The sequence below is a fragment of the Scyliorhinus torazame genome, chromosome 24, assembly GCF_047496885.1.
Source record: "Scyliorhinus torazame isolate Kashiwa2021f chromosome 24, sScyTor2.1, whole genome shotgun sequence".
Taxonomy (NCBI): Eukaryota; Metazoa; Chordata; class Chondrichthyes; order Carcharhiniformes; family Scyliorhinidae; genus Scyliorhinus; species Scyliorhinus torazame.
The window spans coordinates 13,117,565-13,141,957 of NC_092730.1; the positions used below are offsets into that span (position 1 = coordinate 13,117,565).

General features: G+C 52.0%; 1 protein-coding gene across 3 annotated transcripts in view; it reads left to right on the forward strand.

The window, feature by feature from the left end:
* Positions 1-22,431, forward strand: part of LOC140399897 (tyrosine-protein kinase receptor UFO-like) — a 49,326-nt gene extending 26,895 nt beyond the window's left edge. For 2 of the 3 annotated variants that reach the window (XM_072489376.1, XM_072489379.1), the window contains 9 exons: positions 3,812-3,891; positions 6,977-7,072; positions 9,055-9,135; positions 10,890-10,982; positions 14,272-14,393; positions 15,787-15,896; positions 18,306-18,465; positions 19,414-19,550; positions 21,602-22,431. In XM_072489376.1, coding sequence (XP_072345477.1) covers positions 3,812-3,891; positions 6,977-7,072; positions 9,055-9,135; positions 10,890-10,982; positions 14,272-14,393; positions 15,787-15,896; positions 18,306-18,465; positions 19,414-19,550; positions 21,602-21,893 — 1,171 coding nt within the window. In that variant the 3' untranslated portion in view covers positions 21,894-22,431. The remainder of the gene's footprint in view (positions 1-3,811; positions 3,892-6,976; positions 7,073-9,054; positions 9,136-10,889; positions 10,983-14,271; positions 14,394-15,786; positions 15,897-18,305; positions 18,466-19,413; positions 19,551-21,601) is intronic. The other variant, XM_072489377.1, reaches the window with a different exon arrangement.
* The last annotated feature ends 1,962 nt before the right edge of the window (positions 22,432-24,393 follow it).

Here is a 24,393-nt window from a genome sequence, read left to right on the forward strand (position 1 = left end):
TCCACACCCCTCACTGTAACACTCTCTGATATACCCACACCCCTCACTGTAACACTCTCTGATGTACCCCACACCCCTCACTGTAACACTCTGATATACCCCACACCCTTCACTGTGACACTCTGATATACCCCACACCCCTCACTGTAACACTCTCTGATATACCCCACGCTCCTCACTGCAACAGTCTCTGATATACCCCACACCCCTCACTGTAACACTCTCTGATATACCCCACACCCCTCACTGTAACACTCTCTGATATACCCCACGCTCCTCACTGCAACAGTCTCTGATATACCCCACACCCCTCACTGTAACACTCTCTGATATACCCCACACCCCTCACTGTAACACTCTCTGATATACCCCACACCCCTCACTGTAACACTCTCTGATGTACCCCACACCCCTCACTGTAACACTCTCTGATATACCCCACACCCCTCGCTGTAACACTCTCTGATATACCCCACACACCTTACTGTAACTCTCTCTGATATACCCCACACCCCTCACTGTAACACTCTCTGATATACCGCTCACTGTAACACTCTCTGATATACCCCACACTCCTCACTGTAACACTCTCTGATATACCCCACACCCCTCACTGTAACACTCTCTGATATACCCCACACCCCTCACTGTAACTCTCTGATATACCCTACACCCCTCACTGTAACACTCTCTGATATACCCCACACCCCTCACTGTAACAGTCTCTGATATACCCCACACCCCTCACTGTAACACTCTCTGATATACCCCACACCCCTCACAGTAACACTCTCTGATATACCCCACACCCCTCACTGTAACACTCTCTGATATACCCCACACCCCTCACTGTAACACTCTCTGATATACCCCACACCCCTCACTGTAACTCTCTCTGATATACCCCACACCCCTCACTGTAACACTCTCTGATATACCCCACACCCCTCACTGTAACTCTCTCTGATATACCCCACATCCCTCACTGTAACACTCTCTGATATACCCCACACCCCTCACTGTAACACTCTCTGATATACCCCACACCCCTCACAGTAACACTCTCTGATACACCCCATACCCCTCACTGTAACACTCTCTAATATACCCCAGACCCCTCACTGTCACACTCTCTGGTACACCCCACACCCCTCACTGTAACACTCTCTGATATACCCCACACCCCTCACAGTAACACTCTCTGATATACCCCATACCCCTCACTGTAACACTCTCTAATATACCCCAGACCCCTCACTGTAACACTCTCTGATATACCCCACACCCCTCACTGTAACACTCTGATATACCCCACACCCCTCACTGTAACACTCTCTGGTACACCCCACACACCTCACTGTAACATCTCTGATATATCCCACACCCCTCACTGTAACACTCTCTGATATACCCCACATCCCTCACTGTAACACTCTCTGATATACCCCACACCCCTCACAGTAACACTCTCTGATATACCCCATACCCCTCACTGTAACACTCTCTAATATACCCCAGACCCCTCACTGTAACACTCTCTGGTACACCCCACACACCTCACTGTAACACTCTGATATACCCCACACCCCTCACTGTAACACTCCGATATATCCCACACCCCTCACTGTAACACTCTCTGATATACCCCACACCCCTCACTGTAACACTCTCTGATATACCCCACATCCCTCACTGTAACACTCTCTGATATACCCCACAACACTCACTGTAACACTCTCTGATATACCCCACACCCCTCACTGTAACACTCTCTGATATACCCCGCAGCCTGATGGAATTAAGGACTTTAACCGGAAATATTAACTCTGTTTTCCTCTCCTGAGACCGTCTGGCCTGCTGAGTATTTCCTGCTTTTGCCATATTCATTGTAAAACGTGTCGAGATGTGAGAGAGTTGTTTCGAGGCTGGAAGTTCCTCTGTAACCCAAGTCCAAGCCTTGGGGCCTGAATGGTTCCCACCAGAGGTCCTACAGCACCACAAGTGGCAGAAGGACGCAATCGCAGTGTGGCAAGGTCCCAAAGGCAGACATCAGCAATGTGTTATTAGTCTCTCGGAACGGGGAATTCCCGAGAAACCGCTCCACCCAAAGAATGTTGGGAATGTCAAACTCACCACTCAACATGGAGCAATTAAAAGAGAAACACATAAAGGGAAAGGGGAGATTAGGAAATCGCTGTAGGTTTCGATGGAGCCGAGCTGGCTTCGTAAACATCGGCAGGAACAGTTTGAGTTGAACGGCCTGGTCTCTTGTGGTGTATATTCAGCGTCTTTCTCTGTAACGCAGGAGAGGCTGGGCGGTAGGGGGTACCGTTACTGGACTAGTCACCCGGAGACCCAGGGTAATACTCTGAGGCACCAGTTTTGACAACAGGAACACAGCAAATGGTGGAATTTGAATTCAACAAAAAAATCTGTTGGAGGTCTACTGATAACCGTGAAGTCTTCGTTCCCTTGTTGATGGATGTGAAAACCCACCCAGGGCCCACGTCCCTCAGTTTCGACAATACATGGGGACCGAGAAATGTATCGTGGAAAAAACTGGCGCCATTGTATGACGGCAGAAAGTATATTCCTATCAGCAGGAAGGATATGTAAACATGAGAATTTAGACATGTTCATACAATCCCTACAGTGCAGAAGGAGGCCATTCGGCCCATCGAGCATGCACCCACCCTCCTAAAGGTTCACCCCCCCCCCCCCCCGGTCCTATTCCCGGAACCCCACCTAACCTGCACATCTTGGGACACTAAGGGGCGATTCAGCACGGCCAATCCACCTAACCTGCACATCTTTGGACACTAAGGGACAATTTAGCACGGCCAATCCACCTAACCTGCACATCTTTGGACACTAAGGGACAATTTATCATGGCCAATCCACCTAACCTGTACATCTTTGGACACTAAGGGGCAATTTAGCACGGCCAATCCACCTAACCTGCACATCTTTGGACACTAAGGGACAATTTAGCACGGCCAATCCACCTAACCTACACATCTTGGGACACTAGGGGACAATTTAGCACGGCCAATCCACCTAACCTGCACATCTTGGGACACCAAGGGACAATTTAGCACGGCCAATCCACCTAACCTGCACATCTTGGGACACCAAGGGACAATTTAGCACAGCCAATCCACCTAACCTGCACATCTTGGGACACCAAGGGACAATTTAGCACGGCCAATCCACCTAACCTGCACATCTTGGGACACCAAGGGACAATTTAGCACGGCCAATCCACCTAACCTGCACATCTTGGGACACTAAGGGACAATTTAGCACGGCCAATCCACCTAACCTGCACATCTTGGGACACCAAGGGACAATTTAGCACGGCCAATCCACCTAACCTGCACATCTTGGGACACCAAGGGACAATTTAGCACGGCCAATCCACCTAACCTGCACATCTTGGGACACTAAGGGACAATTTAGCACGGCCAATCCACCTAACCTGCACGTCTCTGGACTGTGTGAGGAATCCGGAGCACCCGGAGGAAACTCACGCAGACACGGGGAGGATGTGCAGACTCCGCACAGACAGTGACCCAAGCCGGGAATCGAACCTGGGACCCTGGAGCTGTGAAGCAATTGTGCTAACCACTATGCTGCCCCACTAAGCTACCGTGGGTGGGGCGGGGGGTACATGCAGACTCCACACAGACTGTTGCCCGAGGCCGGGATCGAACCCGGGGCCCCTGCGCTGTGAGGCAGCGGTACTGACCCCCGTGCCGTCCCAATGTTGTTAAGTGATGAATCCTTCACTAAATCAGTGTTTGTTTCCCAGGTGTAACGTGGAGAACAGACCACAGCTTGTACCACTCGAGACAGGACGAAGGTACAGGAGAAAACCTGAAGAACTCCTGTGTAAGTTACACCTGTCTGATTGGCCATAGTTTAGCCAATAATTACAGTGGGTTTTTACAACTGAACACAATTGCAATCTAATTTGCAAACGTCAAGTCTTTGGGTAGCGTAAAGTTTTGTAATTCTCTTTTTTTTTATTTCCGCGGCTGTATCTCGCAATCCTGTTCATCGTTCTCTCTTCCCTCTCGCTTCCAATTTTTCTTTATTTTTTATTTGTTCACGTGGGACTCCGGAGCAGGGGTAAGCCATGCACAATGTGGGGGGGTCGCTGGCTGGGTCAGCATTTGACGCCTTCTTCTAATTGCCCCTTGAGTGGGTGGTGGAGCGCAGCCACCTTGAATCTCTGCAGTCCACGTGGTGTAGGTGCACCCACTGTGCTGTCCGGGTCCGGGAGGGAGATTTGACCCATCGACGGTGAAGGACCTTTTTCCCAGGGTAGAGGGGTCAATTACTAGGGGGGCATCGGTTTAAGGTGCGAGGGGCAAGGTTTAGAGGAGATGTACGAGGCAGGTTTTTTTACACAGAGGGGAGTGGGTGCCTGGAACTCGCTGCCGGAGGAGGTGGTGGAAGCAGGGACGATCGTGACGTTTAAGGGGCATCTTGACAAATCATGAATAGGATGGGAAAAGAGGGATACGGACCCAGGAAGTGTAGAAGATTTTAGTTTAGACGGGCAGCATGGTCGGCACAGGCTTGGAGGGCCGAAGGGCCTGTTCCTGTGCTGTACTTTTCTTTGTTCTTTGTTCTATTGTAGTTCCAAGTCAGGATGGTGTGTTACTTGGAGGGGACGTTACAGGTGATGGTGTTCCCCATGCGTCTGCTGCCCTCGTCCTTCAAGAGAAATGAAATGAAAATCGCTTATTGTCACAAGTAGGCTTCAAATGAAGTTACTGTGAAAAGCCCCTAGTCGCCACATTCCGGCACCTGTTCGGGGAGGCTGTTACGGGTGGCGGGTTTGCAAGGTGCTGTCGAAGGAGCGAGTGGCTGCGGTGCGTCTTGTAGACGGAGCACACGGCTGCCGCTGTGCGTCGGGGGTGGAGGGAGCGAATGTTTGCGGTTAGCGTGTCGATCGAGCGAAGCTGCTTTGTCCTGGATGGCGTTGGGCTTCTCGAGTGTTGTTGGGAGCCCCGCTCATCCAGGCGAGTGGAGAGTATTCCCTCACACTCCTGACTCGTGCCTTGTAGATGGTGGACAGGCTTTGGGGGGAGTCAGGAGGTGAGTTACTCTCCGCAGGATTCCCAGCCTCTGACCTGCCCTGGTAGCCACGGGCTGGGTCCAATTCAATTACTGGTCAATGGTAACCCCCAGGATGTTGATGGCGGGGGATGCAGCGATGGTAATGCCATTGAATGTCAAGGGGCGATGGTTAGATTCTGCCTTGCTGGAGATGGTCATTGCCTGACACTTGTGTGGCATGAATGGTACTTGCCAATTATGAGCGCAGTCCCGATTTGCGCCCAAGTCTTGCTACATATGCACACAAACTACTTCAGTATCTGAGGAGTGGCAAATGGCTCTGAACCTTGCGCAGTCATCAACTAACCTCCCCACTTCTAACTTTACGATGGAGAACCTTAGTTAGGCCACACTTGGAGTATAGTGTTCAATTCTGGTCGCCACACTACCAGAAGGATGTGGAGGCTTTAGAGAGGGTGCAGAAGAGATTTACCAGGATGTTGCCTGGTATGGAGGGCATTAGCTATGAGGAGCGGTTGAATAAACTCGGTTTGTTCTCACTGGAACGACGGAGGTTGAGGGGCGACCTGATAGAGGTATACAAAATTATGAGGGGCATAGACAGAGTGGATAGTCAGAGGCTTTTCCCCGGGGTAGAGGGGTCAATTACTAGGGGGCATAGGTTTAAGGTGCGAGGGACAAGGTTTAGAGGAGATGTACGAGGCAGGTTTTTTTACACAGAGGGTAGTGGGTGCCTGGAACTCGCTGCCGGAGGAGGTGGTGGAAGCAGGGACGATAGTGACATTTCAGGGGCATCTTGACAAATACATGAATAGGATGGGAATAGAGGGATACGGACCCCGGAAGTGTTAGAAGATTTTAGTTTAGACGGGCAGCATGGTCGGCGCAGGCTTGGAGGGCCGAAGGGCCTGTTCCTGTGCTGTACTTTTCTTTGTTCTATAAGTACTTGTTTCATCAAATCCATAGAATCCCTACAGTGCATAAGGAGGCCATTCAGCCTATCGAGTCTGCACCGACTCTCTGAAAGAGCTTCCTACCTAGGCCCCGCCCTAGCCACGTAACCCCAGCTAACCTGCACATGTTTGGACACAGGGGAAATCTTTTGCATGGCCAATCCAACTAACCACCTTCTATCCTCCTTTCCCTCTCATCTGTCTCAATCCTTGTCTGTTGTGTGATAAATGTTGAAATTTTTACATATTACATTTTATATTTGTGACAGTAATGTTATCAATAGCCTGGGTTAAGGTAAATATTTGTTGCAGCAATATTATTAAAGAACCTTGGTTGAGGTATCCAAACTGTGTATCTGCTGAAGCTGTAATTAAGAGGTCGTAAAAGGCGAGGTCAAGATCCATTCCATCCACTTCATCGGTTACAGATAAAGGGCCAATGGAATATTGTTATGGTTGCTGGAGATTCCCCGGAGAGTCGATAATTTATGAGGGGTTGTATTTAGTCCTAGCTGAGCAGGTCATGTGACATCTTAACGGGATACAGATGAACTTTATTTATAAGTGGCATTTGAACTGTATTGGGTTGCTTAATTGGAGTTAGTAGCAGATACAGATAGTAAGTATAAGATTTTCCTTGTGTTTAAGAACTGCTTAACTGATAATGTGAAGCTATTTTCTCTGATGTTACTGCGGTTAATTCTGTGTTTGAATTAAAGTTTACCTTGACATAAAAGCTGCCTATTGGTTGGAGTCATCACTCCTGGGGTGAAGTATCCATTCCTCATAGTTTTACAAATGAAAAAAGAATTGTTTGGGATTCTCGCCCAGTTGCACTTCCCCTCGCTCCTCCTGGCTCTCTCTTCCTCTCTAAACTGTTCGGTTTGCTGTATCGTATCTCGCTGACGTTCGCTGTACCCTTTCTCGTCTTCCAGTGCAACATCTAGGAATCAGTAACTCTCTGAAGCTGAACCTGAGGAAGGTGATGCGGGATCGGAGTTCTCTGTCCCTGGGTGAAGTCCTTGGTGAAGGTAGGCGAAGGAGGGAGAGGGCCGAGAATTTGTGCAGTGCCCCCCCCCCTCAAACCGCCTCAGACTGCTTTGTGACCAATGACGTACCCCTGAAGCGCAGCCGGCGGGGTAACATTGGAAACCTGGCAGCTAACGTACGCACAGCAAGCTCCCGCAAGCAACAATGAGATACAAATCTGAGGAACTGCTTTAGTGACGTTGGATGCGGGAACTCCCCTTACTTTTGTTACGAGTAGCGACTGAGAGAGGCAGATGGGGACTTTGTGTTCGAAAGATAAGGGCGGAACAGCAGCTACCTCCCAGCGGCAGTGAATCATAGAACTTACAGAGCAGAAGGAGCCATTCGGCCCATCGAGTCTGCACCGGCCCTGACAAAGAGCACCCCACTTAAGGCCACACCTCCACCCTATCCCCGTAACCCAATAACCCCACCCAACCTTTTTGGACACTAAGGGGCAATTTAGCGCGGCCGATCCACCGTAACCCGCACACCTTTGAACTGTGGGAGGAAACCGGAGCACCCGGAGGAAACCCACGCGCGCACGGGGGAGGACGTGCAGATTCCGCACAGACAGTGACCCAGCGGGGAATCGAACCTGGGACCCTGGAGCTGTGAAGCAACTGTGCTACCGTGCTGCCCGAGTTCAATTCCGGCCTCGGGTGTCCGTCTGTGTGGAGTTTGCACGTCTCCCCCCCGTGCCTGCGTGGGTTTCCTCCGGGTGCTCCGGATTCCTCCCACAGTCCAAAGATGTGCCGGTTAGGCGGGTTGGCCGTGATAAGTTGTTAGTGGGGTTACGGAGTTAGGAGGAGGGGTGGGCCGAGGTGGGGGTGCTCTTTCGGAGGGTCGGTGCAGACTCGTTGGGCCAAATGGCCTCCTCCTGCACTGTAGGGATTCTATGAACCTTCGATTACGTAGCACTGCCTCAGCCCCACACCGGTTAGGTGGTCACGTCTCTGAGGTGGGAATCGAACCACAACGTTTCCACTCAGAGGCTAGAACCTCATTGAACCGCAGGAGACACCTGAGGCAAAGTGTGGTGGTCCCGTGTTCCGATTGCAAAGATTGTACCTGAAGGGAGGTAGACAGCACATCTGCGATGAAGGACCAAAGACGGAGTGAACTTTGTACCTTTGCTTCACTTCGATGGTATCTTCTTCTTCCTGTGCCTCCCGACGGCACGGACTGTTGCCAGGCAAGAGACCCTCAGGCGTCAGCGTCCTCCCGAGGCGCAAGTGTCTGAGCCTCCATTGATCCTCGGGGGCCACCACACCCAAGCTTCCGTATCGGACGAGTGCATTTTGCTGCTGAGGTCACTGGTCAAGGGACGGCACGGTAGCACAGTGGTTAGCACCGTCGCTTCACAGCGCCAGGGTCCCGGGTTCGATTCCCGGGCTTGGGTCACTGTCTGTGCGGAGTCTGCACGTTCCCCCCCCCCCCCCCCCCCCCCGTGTCTGCGTGGGTTTCCTCCGGGTGCTCCGGTTTCCTCCCACAAGTCCCGACAGATGTGCTTGTTAGGCGAATCGGACATTCTGAATTCTCCCTCCGTGTCCCCGAACAGGCGCCGGAATGTGGCGACGAGGGGATTTTCACAGTAACTTCATTGCAGCGTTAACGTAAGTCTACATGTGACACGAATAAAAGATTATTGCTATTAAATGATCAGGTGCAGGAGCTCTGGTTTATTTACAGCCCCTCCCCCCCCCCGCCCTGGCCCCTCCCCCCCACCACCTTAACTGCTCCCTGTCTACGGAATCCTGTCAATGACCTGATAGCACTAACGCACACAGTCTTATCTGAGATGGATTGACTTGGTATGGCAATAGGTCGTCCATCAGTGCGTGGTTCAGTACTATGCCAGGCGGAGGCGCTATCTGCGGCGACCGACAAACCTTCTCAATTGAATGCAGCGGACGGGGTGTCTAATGGTTGCCAGAACGGTATGGGTGAGCTGACTTCTCTGTCTCTTATCCCTGATCATTAGGAGAGTTTGGCTCAGTTTACCGGGGAAGACTAGCCCAAACCGATGGCGTTGTCCAGAATGTTGCTGTTAAGACGATGAAACGTAAGTTCATACTCCGCGGAGTCAGATCGTGATGAACCTGGGACTGTTTTCCCAGGAAATGATGCAGGGGGGTTACGATAACGACAGATTTAAAACACATGCTTGATACCTCAGACCTTGTACAGTCAGACATTTAGTCTGTAGGGATTCTAGACGTGGAAGTGAATCAGAAGGGATTTGATCCGTTGCTATATGTATGATTAGAAAGTGAATTTGGATTCCACACAGTGGCACGGAATGGGAGAGAGCTTGTCCATTTCTGTTCTTTACAATCGGAATAAACGGGAAGGGGTTTGGGCCCATTGGGATTGTGTATAGTGGGAGTGAATGGGAAGGGGTTTGGGTCCATTGGGATTGTGGACAGTGGCAGTGAACGGGAAGGGGTTTGGGTCCATTGGGATTGTGGACAGTGGGAGAGAACGGGAAGGGGTTTGGGTCCATTGGGATTGTGGACAGTGGGAGTGAACGGGAAGGGGTTTGGGTCCATTGGGATTGTGGACAGTGGGAGTGAACGGGTAGGGGCTTGGGTCCATTGGGATTGTGGACAGTGTGAGTGAACGGGAAGGGGTTTGGGTCCATTGGGATTGTGGACAGTGGGAGTGAATTGGGAAGGGGTTTGGGTCCATTGGGATTGAGAACAGTGGGAGTGAACGGGAAGGGGTTTGGGTCCATTGGGATTGTGGACAGTGTGAGTGAACGGCAAGGGGTTTGGGTCCATTGGGATTGTGGACAGTGGGAGTGAATTGGGAAGGGGTTTGGGTCCATTGGGATTGTGGACAGTGGGAGTGAACGGGAAGGGGTTTGGGTCCATTGGGATTGTGGACAGTGGGAGTGAACGGGAAGGGGTTTAGGTCCATTGGGATTGTGGACAGTGGGAGTGATTGGGAAGGGGTTTGGGTCCATTGGGATTGTGGACAGTGGGAGTGAACGGGAAAGGGTTTGGGTCCATTGGGATTGTGGACCGTGGGAGTGAACGGAAGGGGGTTGCGTCCATTGGGATTGTGGGCAGTGGGAGTGAACGGAAAGGGGTTTGGGTCCATTGGGATTGTGTTCATTTGGAGTGAACGGGAAGGGGTTTGGGTCCATTGGGATTGTGGACAGTGGGAGTGAATGGGAAAGGGTTTGGGTCCATTGGGATTGTGGACAGTGGGAGTGAACAGGAAGGGGTTTGGGTCCATTGGGATTGTGGACAGTGGGAGTGAACAGGAAGGGGTTTGGGTCCATTGGGATTGTGTAGAGTGGGAGTGAACGGGAAGGGGTTTGGGTCCATTGGGATTGTGGACAGTGGGAGTGAACAGGAAGGGGTTTGGGTCCATTGGGATTGTGTAGAGTGGGAGTGAACGGGAAGGGGTTTGGGTCCATTGGGATTGTGGTCAGTGGGAGTGTATGGGAAGGGGATTGGGTCCATTGGGATTGTGGTCAGTGGGAGTGAACGGGAAGGGATTTGGGTCCATTGGGATTGTGGACAGTGGGAGTGAAGGGGATTGGGTCCATTGGGATTGTGGACAGTGGGAGTGAACGGGAAGGGGTTTGGGTCCATTGGGATTGTGGACAGTGGGAGTGAACGGGAAGGGATTTGGGTCCATTGGGATTGTGGACAGTGGGAGTGAATGGGAAGGGATTTGGGTCCATTGGGATTCTGTACCTAGTGTCCTAGGTAGGGTGCTCTTTCAGACGGTCAATGGGCCGAATGGAATTCTGTGTCCATCCGACATGCCGTTACGCGGGCGTCAAACCTTCTCTTTGCCTTCCAGAGGGACTGGATTCAAAACCCGAGCTGGAGTCGTTCCTGAGGGAAGCGGAATTGATGCAAGGTTTCGACCACCCAAACGTCCTCAGACTCATAGGTATGGGGTTACCCGATTGCGGCAGCTTTCGCTGGGGAGGCTGAGGTAATCCTGCCGACCTCCTCGCAAAATTCCTCTGCCCAGTTTGCCTGCTGGCCAGGTAGAGGAGCTGGAACAATCGGCGATAGTTGTCCTGGTCGCCGTCGCCGAGGCTAATTTTGTTTAAAATTCCAGATTAATGTGTTTCATTTAAATTCCTCCACCTGCCACAGTGAGAATTGTGCTCATAACCCTCAGTCTGGGCCTCTGGATTACTGGGTCAGCAGAACCCCTGCAGTGCAGAAGGAGGCCATTTGGCCCATCGAGTCTGCACCGACCCTCTGAAAGAGCTCCCTATTTGGGCCCACTCCCCCCGCCCTATCCCTGTCACCCCACCTAACTGTGGTTCAAGACCCCAGCTCCCCACCTCCTCCCCCCCCCCCCCCCCCTTCCCAGGGGCAAACATCCACATCGACCCTGTGGTGCCCTTTGTGAATGTTGAAAGTTTCAATGAAGTCACCTCTCGATCTTCTGATCGCTGGAGAATGCAAGGTCCTGTCTCCCTTCACAGGACAGTTCTGCCATCCCCGGAATTAGTCTGCTGCATTCTCTCTCTGGAAAGTCTATAGAGCGTTGATGAAGGCCCAATGTGCCTGCCCCAGGTGCATGAAAGAGCTACCGTCTAGAAGGACAAGGGCAGCAGATACCTGGGAACCCCACCACCTGGAGGTTCCCCTCCGAGCGGCCTACCACCCTGAGTTGGAAATATATCGGCCGTTCCTTCACTGTCGCTGGGGCAACGTCCTGGAACTCCCTCCCTAACCGCACAGTGGGTGTACCTACATCCGATGGACTGCAGCGGGTTCCAGAAGGCAGCTCACCCCCACCTTCTCGAGGGGCAATTAGGGAAGGACAACAAATGCTGGGCCCGGCCAGCGAAGTCCGCAACCCATAACAAAAATGAATGTTAAAAAAAATTATTCCAACTTCCCTGACCCATCCTCACAGCCGTGAAACATTTCCCCGTAAGATCTATCAATTCCCCTTTGAAAGCGGCCTCCTCCTGCACTGGATGAATTGTGTTATTGTATCATATTCACCATTCTTTTTTAAAATAAATTTAGAGTACCCAATTAATTTTTTCCAATTGAGGGGCAATTTAGCGCGGCCAATCCACCTAACCCTGCACATCTTTGGGCTGTGGGGGCGAAACCCACGCAAACACGGGGAGAATGTGCAAACTCCACACGGACAGTGACCCAGAGCCGGGATCGAACCCGGGACCTCGGCGCCGTGAGGCAACAGGGCTAACCCACTGTGCCACCGTGCTGCCCGATATTCGCCATTCTTATAAGTTTCCTCTCCACCCTTTACAAGGCCCGAAGATTCTTCCTGAATGCCCAGAATTTAGAGAATCATAGAATTTACAGTGCAGAAGGAAGCCATTCGAGGCCCATCAAGTCTGACCGGCTCTTGGAAAGAGCACCCTACTTAAACCTATGCCTCCACCCTGTCCCCGTAACCCAGTAACCCCACCTCTCCTTTTTTGGACACTAAGGGCAATTTAGCTTGGCCAATCCACCTAACCTGTGTGGTGATATGCATCTCTGGAAATACACAAAGGGTTAATGCAAATACACTAAGACTAAGTAAACACTAGAGAGAGCACGAGAGACATCATGATGTTGTGTTAAGCACACTGAGTAACTCAATCTAACTAACCAGTCTGCTCTAAGCCATGCGGTGGGTGTGATGCTTCCGATCTGCCCCTGTGCTTCTCTCTGAGTGTCGCCTGTGGAAAAGAGACAGAGCATGTGTGCCCTGTCCTTTTATATGGGTTGTGTACTGCCCCCTTGTGTTAGTGCCACCTCTGGGTGTCTTGACTGCCCATTGGTCGTGTCCTATTCTATGTGTTCATTAGATGTGTCTGCATGTCATTACGTCTCTGGTGCTCCCTCTAGTGTTTACTTAGTCATAGTGTATTTGCATTAACCCCTTGTGTATTTACAGTGATGCATATCACCACAACCTGCACATCTTTGGACTGTGGGAGGAAACCGGAGCGCCCGGAGGAAACCCACGGGGGAGAACGTGCAGACTCCGCACAGACAGTGACCCAGACCCGGGAATCGAACCTGGGACCCTGGAGCTGTGAAGCAACTGTGCTAACCACTGTAACATTTGCGGTTACTTTGATAAGAAATTCTGAGCTGCCATCATCAATCACACTTCATGTCATGGATGTCATCCAAACGTCTACGCCTTAAATAAATACATGAAAAAACAAAGGCTGGTTTACGGACAAAGCTTTTTCCAGCTACATCAAGCTAGATTCCTAACTGATTTGAGGGTCCACGTAAAAGCAGTTAGCATATAAATAACCAAGATGTGGAGATGCCGGTGTTGGACTGGGGCGGGCACAGTAAGAAGTCTTACAACACCCAGGTTAAAGTCCAACAGGTTTGTTTCAAATCACTATCTTTCGGAGCGCTGCTCCTTCCTCAGGTGAATGATTCACCCGAGGAAGGAGCTGTGCTCCGAAAGCTAGTGATTTGAAACAAACCTGTTGGACTTTAACCTGGTGTTGTGTTCTGGGTCAGGGTTTCGAGAATCCCAAAGTGTATCATGGAGTTCACCTGACCCAAAACCTTTAATAGATTGTGGTATGGGGAGCACACGGCCCACTCTACAGGTGTGGGACAGCAGAAATGGACTAGTATTTTTCAAAACAAAACAATGTTTATTCTATGAACTCAAGTTAACCATTTTAAAACATACAGTGAATATCTTAGCAACCAGTAAATCAAATACACCCCCCAAAGAATACAACACTAAGTAATCTGTATGCTGTCCTTTTACACCCAGAAGACTTAACAAACCTTTAAACAGAAGCACATCAGGATTTACATTCAATACTGAAAACATTTATAATTCTGAATTCACCAAATGATTAAGAGATAGTCCTTCATGGCAGCGAGCTCAGCAGTACAGCTGCTTTGTCTGACTTCAGCTGCGACACGCTGAAAAACGAAACCAAAAAGACAGACACACCCAAGCTTTCTCAAAGTGAAACTAAAAAGCAGAACCCGAGCTCAGCTCCACCCACACTCTGACATCACTGCAGTGACATGAGCAGCCCAACATTTCTTAGAGCGACATTCTCATGACAATATTGTTATCTGGATATCACTACAGGGCTGGTCCGGTCATTTCTAAAGGTTCACCGTCCAAGCCAGGGATTTTCCACCCCTGTTGGGAATGTTGAATGGTCATTGGCTGATTTTGGTTATTTCTGCTGTTATTTCCGTAGGGGTATCGTTCGAGGTGTGCTCCCAGAAACCGGTGCCCACGCCAATGGTCATCCTGCCCTTCATGCCGCACGGAGACCTTCGCAGCTTCCTCCTCAATGCAAGGCACAGAGAAAACGCCGTGGTAACCGGCTGTAAATCATGTCAATCCATTGGGCCCGGTTGTCAGCATCTTATTGTATCTATTGCCAGCAGCCCCCCCCCCCCGCCCCCCCGCCCCCCCCCCCCCCCCCCCCCCCCGCCCCCGTACAAACGTGTTTCGAGAAACCACAGCGAGTGGCTCGGGTCTGGAATGGCACTGTCTGCAGGCGTGGTGGAGGCAGGGTCAATCGGAGCGTTTGAGTGGGAAACAATGGACTGGGGTTACGGGAAAAAGGCAGGGGAAACGGCACTGAACCATAATGCTCGTCCGGAGAGCTGGCGCCGGGGCGATGGGCCGAATGGGCCCCATCCGCGACGCAACGAATCCGAGATTATGTGAATTGCTTCAGTCAGCAGGTGGTGAATCTTTGGAGCTCTCTGCCCCTAGAGGGCTGTGGAGAATCAGTCACTGAGTATGTCTAAGACTGAGATCAATAGATTTGTAAATATTAAAGATATCAAGGGACATGGAGGTAGAATGGTTCGGTAGAAGGTCATCCATGATCTAGTTAAATGGAAGAACAGGTTTGAGAGGTTAAATGGTCCACTCCTGTTTCCTATTATAAAGTATAATAATAATAAACTTTATTGTCACAAGTAGGCTTACATTAACACTGCAATGAAGTGACTGTGAAAAGCCCCTCGTCGCCACATTCCGGCGCCTGTTCGGGTACACGGAGGGAGAATTCAGAATGTCCGATTCGCCCAACAAGCACGTCTTTCGGGGACTTGTGGGAGGAAACCGGAGCACCCGGAGGAAACCCGCGCAGACACGGGGGAGAACATGCAGACTCCGCACAGACAGTTACCCGTGCCGGGAATCGAACCCGGGACCCTGGAGCTGTGAAGCCACAGTGCTAACCACTGGGCTGCCGTGCCGCCCACAATCTCCGGGTTGGGCTTTACAAAGAGCTTTGCAACCAATTACTTTGAAGCGTAGCCACTGTTATGTTACGGGAAACACAATTTGCACGCAGAGAGGTCCCACAAGCAGCAACGTGACTGGCTGAGGGGTGAATATTGATCAGGACGCCAGGCAGATAGGGGCTTAGCTCCTCAAACGGTGCCAAGAGGCTTTTAACGTAGGCCTGAGGAGGCAGATAAGACCTCGGTTTAGCATTTCGACTGAGAGAGAGAGAGAGAGATGGCACCCCCGCCAATGCGGCGCTCCCCCAGCGCTGCACTGGGATTGTCGGCCTGGATCCTGCGATCAGCTTTATGGAGTGAGGGTTTGAACCCCGAACCTTCTGCCTCAAGTGTGAGAGGGTGGGAACCCACTGTGACACCTGACACCAAATAATGCAGGGAGATGGTGTATCATCAGAACCAGTTCTCTCTGCTGGATATTCAGACCGTTCCTCTCTCTCCTTCCCCAGCAGCTGCCTCTGCAGCTCCTCCTGAAGTTCATGATTGACATCGCTTCTGGGATGACGTATCTGAGTAACCAAGGCTTCCTGCACCGAGACCTGGCAGCTCGGAACTGCATGTGAGTGGTGTTCAAGCAGTCGGTAGCTTGGTTTAAGTTCACGATCGGTTGTTAGCCTCTTCGGTGAGCCAGTTAGCAATAACTCAGGGTGGAGTTAGATACTGGGGTTTGATGCAGAGTAAAGCTCCCTCTACACTGTCCCCATCAAACACTCCCAGGACAGGTACAGCACGCGGTTAGATACAGAGTAAAGCTCCCTCTACACTGTCCCCATCAAACACTCCCAGGACAGGTACAGCACGGGGTTAGATACAGAGTGAAGCTCCCTCTACACTGTCCCCATCAAACACTCCCAGGACAGGTACAGCACGGGGTTAGATACAGAGTAAAGCTCCCTCTACACTGTCCCCATCAAACACTCCCAGGACAGGTACAGCACGGGGTTAGATACAGAGTGAAGCTCCCTCTACACTGTCCCCATCAAACACTCCCAGGACAGGTACAGCACGGGGTTAGATACAGAGTAAAGCTCCCTCTACACCGTCCCCATCAAACACTCCCAGGACAGGTACAGCACGGGGTTAGATACAGAGTGAAGCTCCCTCTACACTGTCCCCATCAAACACTCCCAGGACAGGGAGTTAGATGCAGAGTAAAGCTCCCTCTACACTGGCCCCATCAAACACTCCCAGGACAGGTACAGCACGGGGTTAGATACAGAGTAAAGCTCCCTCTACACTGTCCCCATCAAACACTCCCAGGACAGGTACAGCACGGGTTAGAGTCAGAGTAAAGCTCCCTCTACACTGTCCCCATCAAACACACCCAGGACAGGTACAGCACGGGGTTCGATACAGAGTAAAGCTCCCTCTACACTGTCCCCATCAAACACTCCCAGGACAGGTACAGCACGGGGTTAGATACAGAGTAAAGCTCCCTTTACACTGTCCCCATCAAACACTCCCAGGACAGGTACAGCACGGGGTTAGATACAGAGTAAAGCTCCCTCTACACTGTCCCCATCAAACACTCCCAGGACAGGTACAGCACGGGTTAGAGTCAGAGTAAAGCTCCCTCTACACTGTCCCCATCAAACACTCCCAGGACAGGTACAGCACAGGGTTAGATACAGAGTAAAGCTCCCTCTACACCGTCCCCATCAAACACTCCCAGGACAGGTACAGCACAGGGTTAGATATAGAGTAAAGCTCCCTCTACACTGTCCCCATCAAACACACCCAGGACAGGTACAGCACGGGGTTCGATACAGAGTAAAGCTCCCTCTACACTGTCCCCATCAAACACTCCCAGGACAGGTACAGCACGGGGTTAGACACAGAGTAAAGCTCCGTCTACACCGTCCCCATCAAATAATCCCAGGCCAGGTACAGCACGGGGTTAGATACAGAGTAAAGCTCCCTCTACACTGTCCCCATCAAACACTCCCAGGACAGGTACAGCATGGGGTTAGATACAGAGTAAAGCTCCCTCTACACTGTCCCCATCAAACATTCCCAGGACAGGTACAGCACGGGGTTAGATACAGAGTAAAGCTCCCTCTACACTGTCCCCATCAAACACTCCCAGGACAGGTACAGCACGGGGTTAGATACAGAGTAAAGCTCCCTCTACACTGTCCCCATCAAACACTCCCAGGACAGGTACAGCACGGGGTTAGATACAGAGTAAAGCTCCCTCTACACTGTCCCCATCAAACACTCCCAGGACAGGTACAGCACGGGGTTAGATACAGAGTAAAGCTTCCTCTACACAGTCCCCATCAAACAGTCCCAGGACAGGTACAGCGCGGGGTTAGATACAGAGTAAAGCTCCCTCTACACTGTCCCCATCAAACACTCCCAGGATAGGTACAGCAGGGGGTCGGTCAGTGTTTGCTACCGAGATTGTGGTCAGGTGTCTTGGGGTTGAGACATTCGCCTGAAGTATTATATAAAACAGTCAGTGGAGCAGACTGGGTAGAGCGGGAGCTGAGGGCAGGGAGGATTCTGACTTGCTCCATTATCCGACTCCTCCCACTTGTCATGATATGCAGACATGTAGATAATGATATACAGACAGGCAGCTAATGGACACAGAGAACAGGACATGACCAATGAGCGGGCAGGACACTCAGGGGTGGTATCTCACTATAAAAGGCACGAGGCACTCACACTCCGCCTCTTTCCACTGATGAACATCTACTGAGTGAGTCAGGGTGTGTGTACAGCGTCACACCTCCAGCACGTGGCTCAGAGCTAGTCTGGTTCAGTCAGACAGAGTAACCACACTTAGGTTAGCAGGGAGTCGAACTCCTAGAGAACTGTGCTAACTGTGCTACTGGTTCAATAAATCAGATTGGACTAACTTCGAGGTCTGGAGTATCTTTTGGTTAAAGCTGCATCCGGTTGCAGCCTGTGTTATCCCAGAGTACATAACACAACACCTCTAACGTCCATTCCTCCTCTGCAGGTTGTGTGACAGTATGAGGGTGTGCGTCGCTGACTTTGGTCTGTCTAGAAAGATCTACAGCAGTAATTATTATCAACAGAGGGCCGTCTGCAAGATGCCTGTGAAATGGATGGCGATTGAGAGCATGGCGGAGTTGATCTACACGACTAAAAGTGACGTGGTACGCCATTTTGCCACACACTTTGCAGATGAAAGCAACAGCGAAGGGGGACCGGGAGTCACTCGAGGCACCTCCAGCAGCGGCAGGGAACGAGGATTGCTCCTGATCCCCGCTCCCGTCTCTTGCCCCGTCGTGGGCAGAGTCCATGCCCAACGCGCCAATTCGCCCGGGCGGGGAATCCAATCGGGGGAGCGGTGTGGGAGGGAAGGAGCGGGAGTAGAGACTGAAGCCATGGAATTACTTTGGGGCGAACGCAGCGAGGGAGAGCCAGTGGAGGGTGTCGCAATCGGGCCCCAACCCCCTCTCGTCGCGAGTGGTCACGGGTCAGGCACGCCCCAAAGAGGGCGCGGGAATAAGAAGCATGTCTGACTTCTTCCCAGCCCATCCAGCCCTGGGAGCAATTGTGTCACCTCTAGCACGTCACTGCCAGAAAGCACCAAACTCCGCACAAAGGGGACAGTGACATTCCCCCCACCCCATGATGTGTACAGTTGTACCTATCCAGTCGGAGCCATCGCCTGAGCGATTGGGTGCTAATCTCTGAGCTTTTAGTTGGTGTCCCGGGGCGGTGTGCGTCTGCCACGCAGTAGACCCGCAGAAAGTGGCAACGACCACCTTCAACGTAGTAGGAAGGAAATCGTCATGACTCAAGAGGGCGCAATTGGAGAATTGCAGAGTTCTCTGAGGGCTAAAGGCCAGGCGGGAATTAGAGACACGTAAGGGGGCTGATCATTTTATATTTGATGCCTTGATGGACTGGAAGTTGACGGGGGATCGGGACCTGGTGTGAGTTGGGTCGTGGAAGAGTGTGGGGGGGGGGGGGGTAGAGATACGGGAGCGTCGAAGTTTGCAGGGGGTGGGGAGATGGCAGAAGAGCGTTGCACTAGTCAAGCCTGGAGATCACCCCAGTAGCACTGAGACAAACTTGCATCTCCTTCCTGTTTCCAGTGGTCCTTCGGGGTGACGATGTGGGAGATTGAGACTTGGGGGAAGGCACCCTATCCCGGCTTGCAAAACCATGAGATTTACGACTTCCTGCATGCGGGGAACCGGCTGAAACAGCCATCCGATTGCCTTGACAGACTGTGAGTTGCCCTTGCTCAACCTATTGGGATTTTCCGACCCGGAAAAGTATCAAGGAGGGGATGAAGGCGGGGGGGGGGGGGGGGCGCCCCGTGAAACAAAAGACACTGATTGTTTGCCACCTTGTGGAGAAGACCAATGGGGGATTTAATAGAGGATTTGAGATTTATAGATACATAGAACATACAGTGCAGAAGGAGGCCATTCGGCCCATCGAGTCTGCACCGACCCCACTTAAGCCCTCACTTCCACCCCATCCCCGTAACCCAATAACCCCGCCTAACCTTTGGACACTCAGGGCACTTTATCACGGCCAATCCACCTAACCTGCACGTCTTTGGACTGTGGGAGGAAACCGGAGCACCCGGAGGAAACCCACGCCGACACGGGGAGGACGTGCAGACTCCGCACAGACAGTGACCCAGCGGGGAATCGAACCTGGGACCCTGGCGATGTGAAGTCAAAGTGCTAACCACTGTGCTGCCCAATTGATAGAGTAAGTAAGGAGAATTGGCTTAATGTCCCATTCAAAGGACAGCGGGCAGTACAGTACTGGATCAGCTCGAACCGTGGCCCCAGAAAGAATCCTCAAACCGCTGAAATTCAGAGATTACTTAGCACTGCTGCCTCGCGGCGCCGAGGTCCCAGGTTCGATCCCGGATCTGGGTCACTGTCCGTGTGGGGTTCGCACATTCTCCCCGTGTTTGCGGGGGTTTCGCCCCCCCACAACCCAAAGATGCGGAGGGTAGGTGGATTGGCCACGCTAAATTGGGGGGAAAAAATGAATTGGGTACTCTAAATTTACTTTTTAAAAATTCCGAGATTAGGTGGTTACTCAACTGGGTCTAACTGACCCTCGGGGATGTAAGATAGCACACGCGATGGGTCAATGCACCTAGCCTCAAATCGCACGTCGTTCTTTTGCCCAGTTGCAGTACATCCTACTCGAGAGAACGCGAACCCGACTCGAGAACAATCTGGGCCGTGACCTCAATGCGCTACTCTGGGGGGATTGTTGCCCTGTGGGAGGTGCTAGTTTCAGATAAGACGCTAAACTTTTGAAGTGGGCGTCGAAGATCTTGTGATATGGTTTGGAGGGCGAGCGTTTGTCGAGCGCCTCGCCCTCAGCTAACGGTACAACTGACCGGTGATCCATCTGATCATCTTAGTGGGAAGCTTGCTGTGAGAACGATATGTACAGAGGGTCAGTAGTTGACGCCGACTCCAGCTCCTCAAGCCTATTTGACCATTCGGGTAAATCATGGCCGATGTGGATCTGAACTCCATTTGCCAACCTTAGTTGCATATCTCTGATACCTTTTTCTGTTATAAATTTAAGAGTACCCAATTCTTTTTTTTTCCCAATTAAGGGGCAATTTAGCGCGGCCAGTCCCCCTAACCCTGCACATCTTTTTGGGTTCTGGGGGTGAGACCCACGCAGACACGAGGGAGAATGTGCAAACTCCACACGGACGGTGACCCGGGGCCGGGAGCCATTCGACCGTAAGACATAGGAGCAGAATTAGGCCACTCGGCCCATCGAGTCTGCTCCGCCATTCAATCATGGCTGATATTTTTCTCATCCCCATTCTCCTGCCTTCTCCCCATAACCCCTGATCCCCTCATTAATCAAGAACCTATCTATCTCTGTCTTAAAGACACTCAGTGATTTGGCCTCCCACAGCCTTCTGCGGCAAAGAGTTCCACAGATTCACCCCCCTCTGGCTGAAGAAATTCCTCCTCATCTCTGTTTTAAAGGATCGTCCCTTTAGCCTGAGATTGTGTCTTCTGGGCCTAGTTTTTCCTAAAATATCTTCTTCACCTCCACTCTATCCAGGCCTCGCAGTATCCTGTAAGTTTCAATAAGATCACCCCTCATCCTTCTAAACTCCAACGAGTACAGACCTCAGTAGTGTTTGTTGGAGTCAGTTCCTTTGTGCGCAGGATCCCTTCATGAATTGGCCCCAATCGGGTAGAAGTTACTGTGCGCCAATGGCCGTTAGGTAGACTTCAGGGTTGCCCTTCTCCGCTGATGGCTGCCTTGTCTTCCCAGGTACCACCTCATGTTCAGCTGCTGGTTCTTGAACCCAGAGCAGCGGCCGACCTTCGCTGAACTGGGATCGCTGCTCCGGGAATTTCTCTCCACCTTGCCCACCCTCGAGGACCAGCCTGAGGCCTACTACAGCAACACCGGGGCGCAAGGGGCTGCCGCCCAGGCCGGGAGCAGGGCCGAGGACCGGAGAGGTGGGACGGGAAACGTCCACGTCGTGGATCTGGGCGATGACGTGGGCGCTGAAAGCGACTGCGAAAGGACGCAGGTGGAACGTTTGCTCACTGGACGGTGAGAGCCCACCGTCGGACCGTGCAAGGCGGCCGTGAGTCGGGCTTGCCTCTGCGTTCCTCAACACATCTAACAGAACTTGATTGAACCATGTGAACCTTGAGCGCGTCAATCGGACAATATCGCCTCATGGTGGCTTCTGGTGCGAATTGTTCGCACTGATGTTCATTTAAAGTTGTGCGCTGCCAATCAGTATATCTGAACTGGCACGCGCTCTCCAGGTATGTCCAACCCCTCACCTGCAGGCCCAGTCCATCTCGAAATGGATGCCAGTACTTCGCCCAGCAGGACGCAGGGCTTCAGCGAGCTTACGCCTCTATATTCACGGCAGCTTATCTTTGCCTCCTTTGCAATCCATCCGGTAACCAAGGCAGTACTTCGCTGGCAAGCGCATCTTACGCCCTCCTGCAGAGCTTGTGCTGTTTCTGACTGGACTTGCTGATTGATGCAGGCGCGTGTTCACGGGAGGAGGTGATGTGGCTGGTCAGGAGCCATGATAGAATAGGGTTTTTAATAATAAAAAATAATCTTTATTGTCACAAGTAGGCTTACATTAACGACGCAATGAAGTGACTGTGAAAATCCCCTCGTCGCCACATTCCGGCGCCTGTTCGGGTACACCGAGGGAGAATTCAGAATGTCCGATTCGCCTAACAAGCACGTCTTTCGGGACTTGCGGGAGGAAACCGGAGCGCCCGGAGGAAACCCACGCAGACACGGGGGGGGGGGGAGAACGTGCCGACTCCGCACAGACAGTGACCCAAGCCGGGAATCGAACCCGGGACCCTGGCGCCGTGAAGCAACCAGTTTGAGTCCTACATTCAGACCCGAGCACGGCACGGGCAGGAGGTGACCGTCAGCGGGAAGGTTGGCTCAATCGACTGCCCTCCTGAGTGTGGGGTAGGGTTGACAACCCTCCAGGGGCTTTGAACATTTCTCTACGCCAGATATTGAAAATGGAGGGGGTAGGTTGGCGTGGGGGCGGGGGATTGGAGGCGGAGGGCTGTTTATCTGACAGTTGAGTAACTTCCAATTGGGTAACGAATCCGTTTGCTTTCCAATCGATGTAGATTCCTTGCTTGGAAAGATAACCTGCTCCCAGGACTCTTGCCAAGATGCCCACTACATAAATCCGGGGAGGAGAGAGAGTGTGTCAGAGAGAGAGAGAGTGTGTCAGAGAGAGAGAGAGTGTATCAGGAAGAGAGAGAAACAGAGAGAGAGAGTGTGTCAGAGAGAGAGAGTGTGTCAGGGAGAGAGAGAGAGTCAGAGAGAGAGAGAGAGTGTGTGTGGCAGGGAGAGAGAGAGCGAGAGAGTGTGTCAGGGAGAGAGAGAAACAGAGAGAGAGTCGGAGAGAAAGTGTGTGTCAGAGAGAGAGTGTGTCAGAGAGAGTGTGTGTGTCAGGGAGAGAGAGAGACAGAGAGTGTCAGGGAGAGAGGGAGAGTGTCAGGGAGAGAAAGAGAGTGTGTGTCAGGGAGAAAGAGAGTGTGTGTCAGGGAGAGAGAGAGTGGGTGTCAGAGAGAGAGTGTGTGTCAGAGAGAGAGAGAGTGTCAGGGAGAGAGAGAGAGACAGAGAGAGAGTCAGTGAGAGAGTGTCAGGGAGAGAGAGAGTGTGTCAGAGAGAGGGAATGTGTCAGGGAGAGAGAGACAGAGAGAGAAAGTGTGTGTCAGGGAGAGAGAGTCAGGGAGAGTGTGTGTCAGGGAGAGAGAGACAGAGTATGTCAGGGAGAGAGAGACACAGAGAGAGAGTCAGGGAGAGAGAGAGAGTGTGTCAGGGAGAGAGAGAGAGTGTGCCAGGGAGAGAGTGTGCCAGGGAGAGAGTGTGCCAGGGAGAGAGTGTGCCAGGGAGAGAGAGAGAGAGAGTGTCAGGGAGAGGGAGAGTGAGTGTGTCAGGGAGAGAGAGAGATAGAATCAGAGAGAGTGTGTCAGGGAGGGAGAGAGAGAGTGTGTTAGGGAGAGAGACGGAGAGAGAAAGTGTGTGTCAGGGAGAGAGAGAGAGAGTCAGGGAGGGAGTGTGTCGGAGAGAGAGAGACAGAGTATGTCAGGGAGAGAGAGAGACAGAGGGAGAGAGAGAGTGTGTCAGGGAGAGAGAGAGTCAGGGAGGGAGTGTGTCGGAGAGAGAGACAGAGTATGTCAGGGAGAGAGAGACACAGAGAGAGGGAGAGAGAGTGTCAGGGAGAGAGAGAGTGTGTCAGGGAGAGAGAGAGACAGAGAGAGAGTCAGTGAGAGAGTGTCAGGGAGAGAGAGAGTGTGTCAGAGAGAGGGAATGTGTCAGGGAGAGAGAGACAGAGAGAGAAAGTGTGTGTCAGGGAGAGAGAGTCAGGGAGAGTGTGTGTCAGGGAGAGAGAGACAGAGTATGTCAGGGAGAGAGAGACACAGAGAGAGAGTCAGGGAGAGAGAGAGAGTGTATCAGGGAGAGAGAGAGAGTGTGCCAGGGAGAGAGTGTGCCAGGGAGAGAGAGTGTGTCAGGGAGAGGGAGAGTGAGTGTGTCAGGGAGAGAGAGAGATA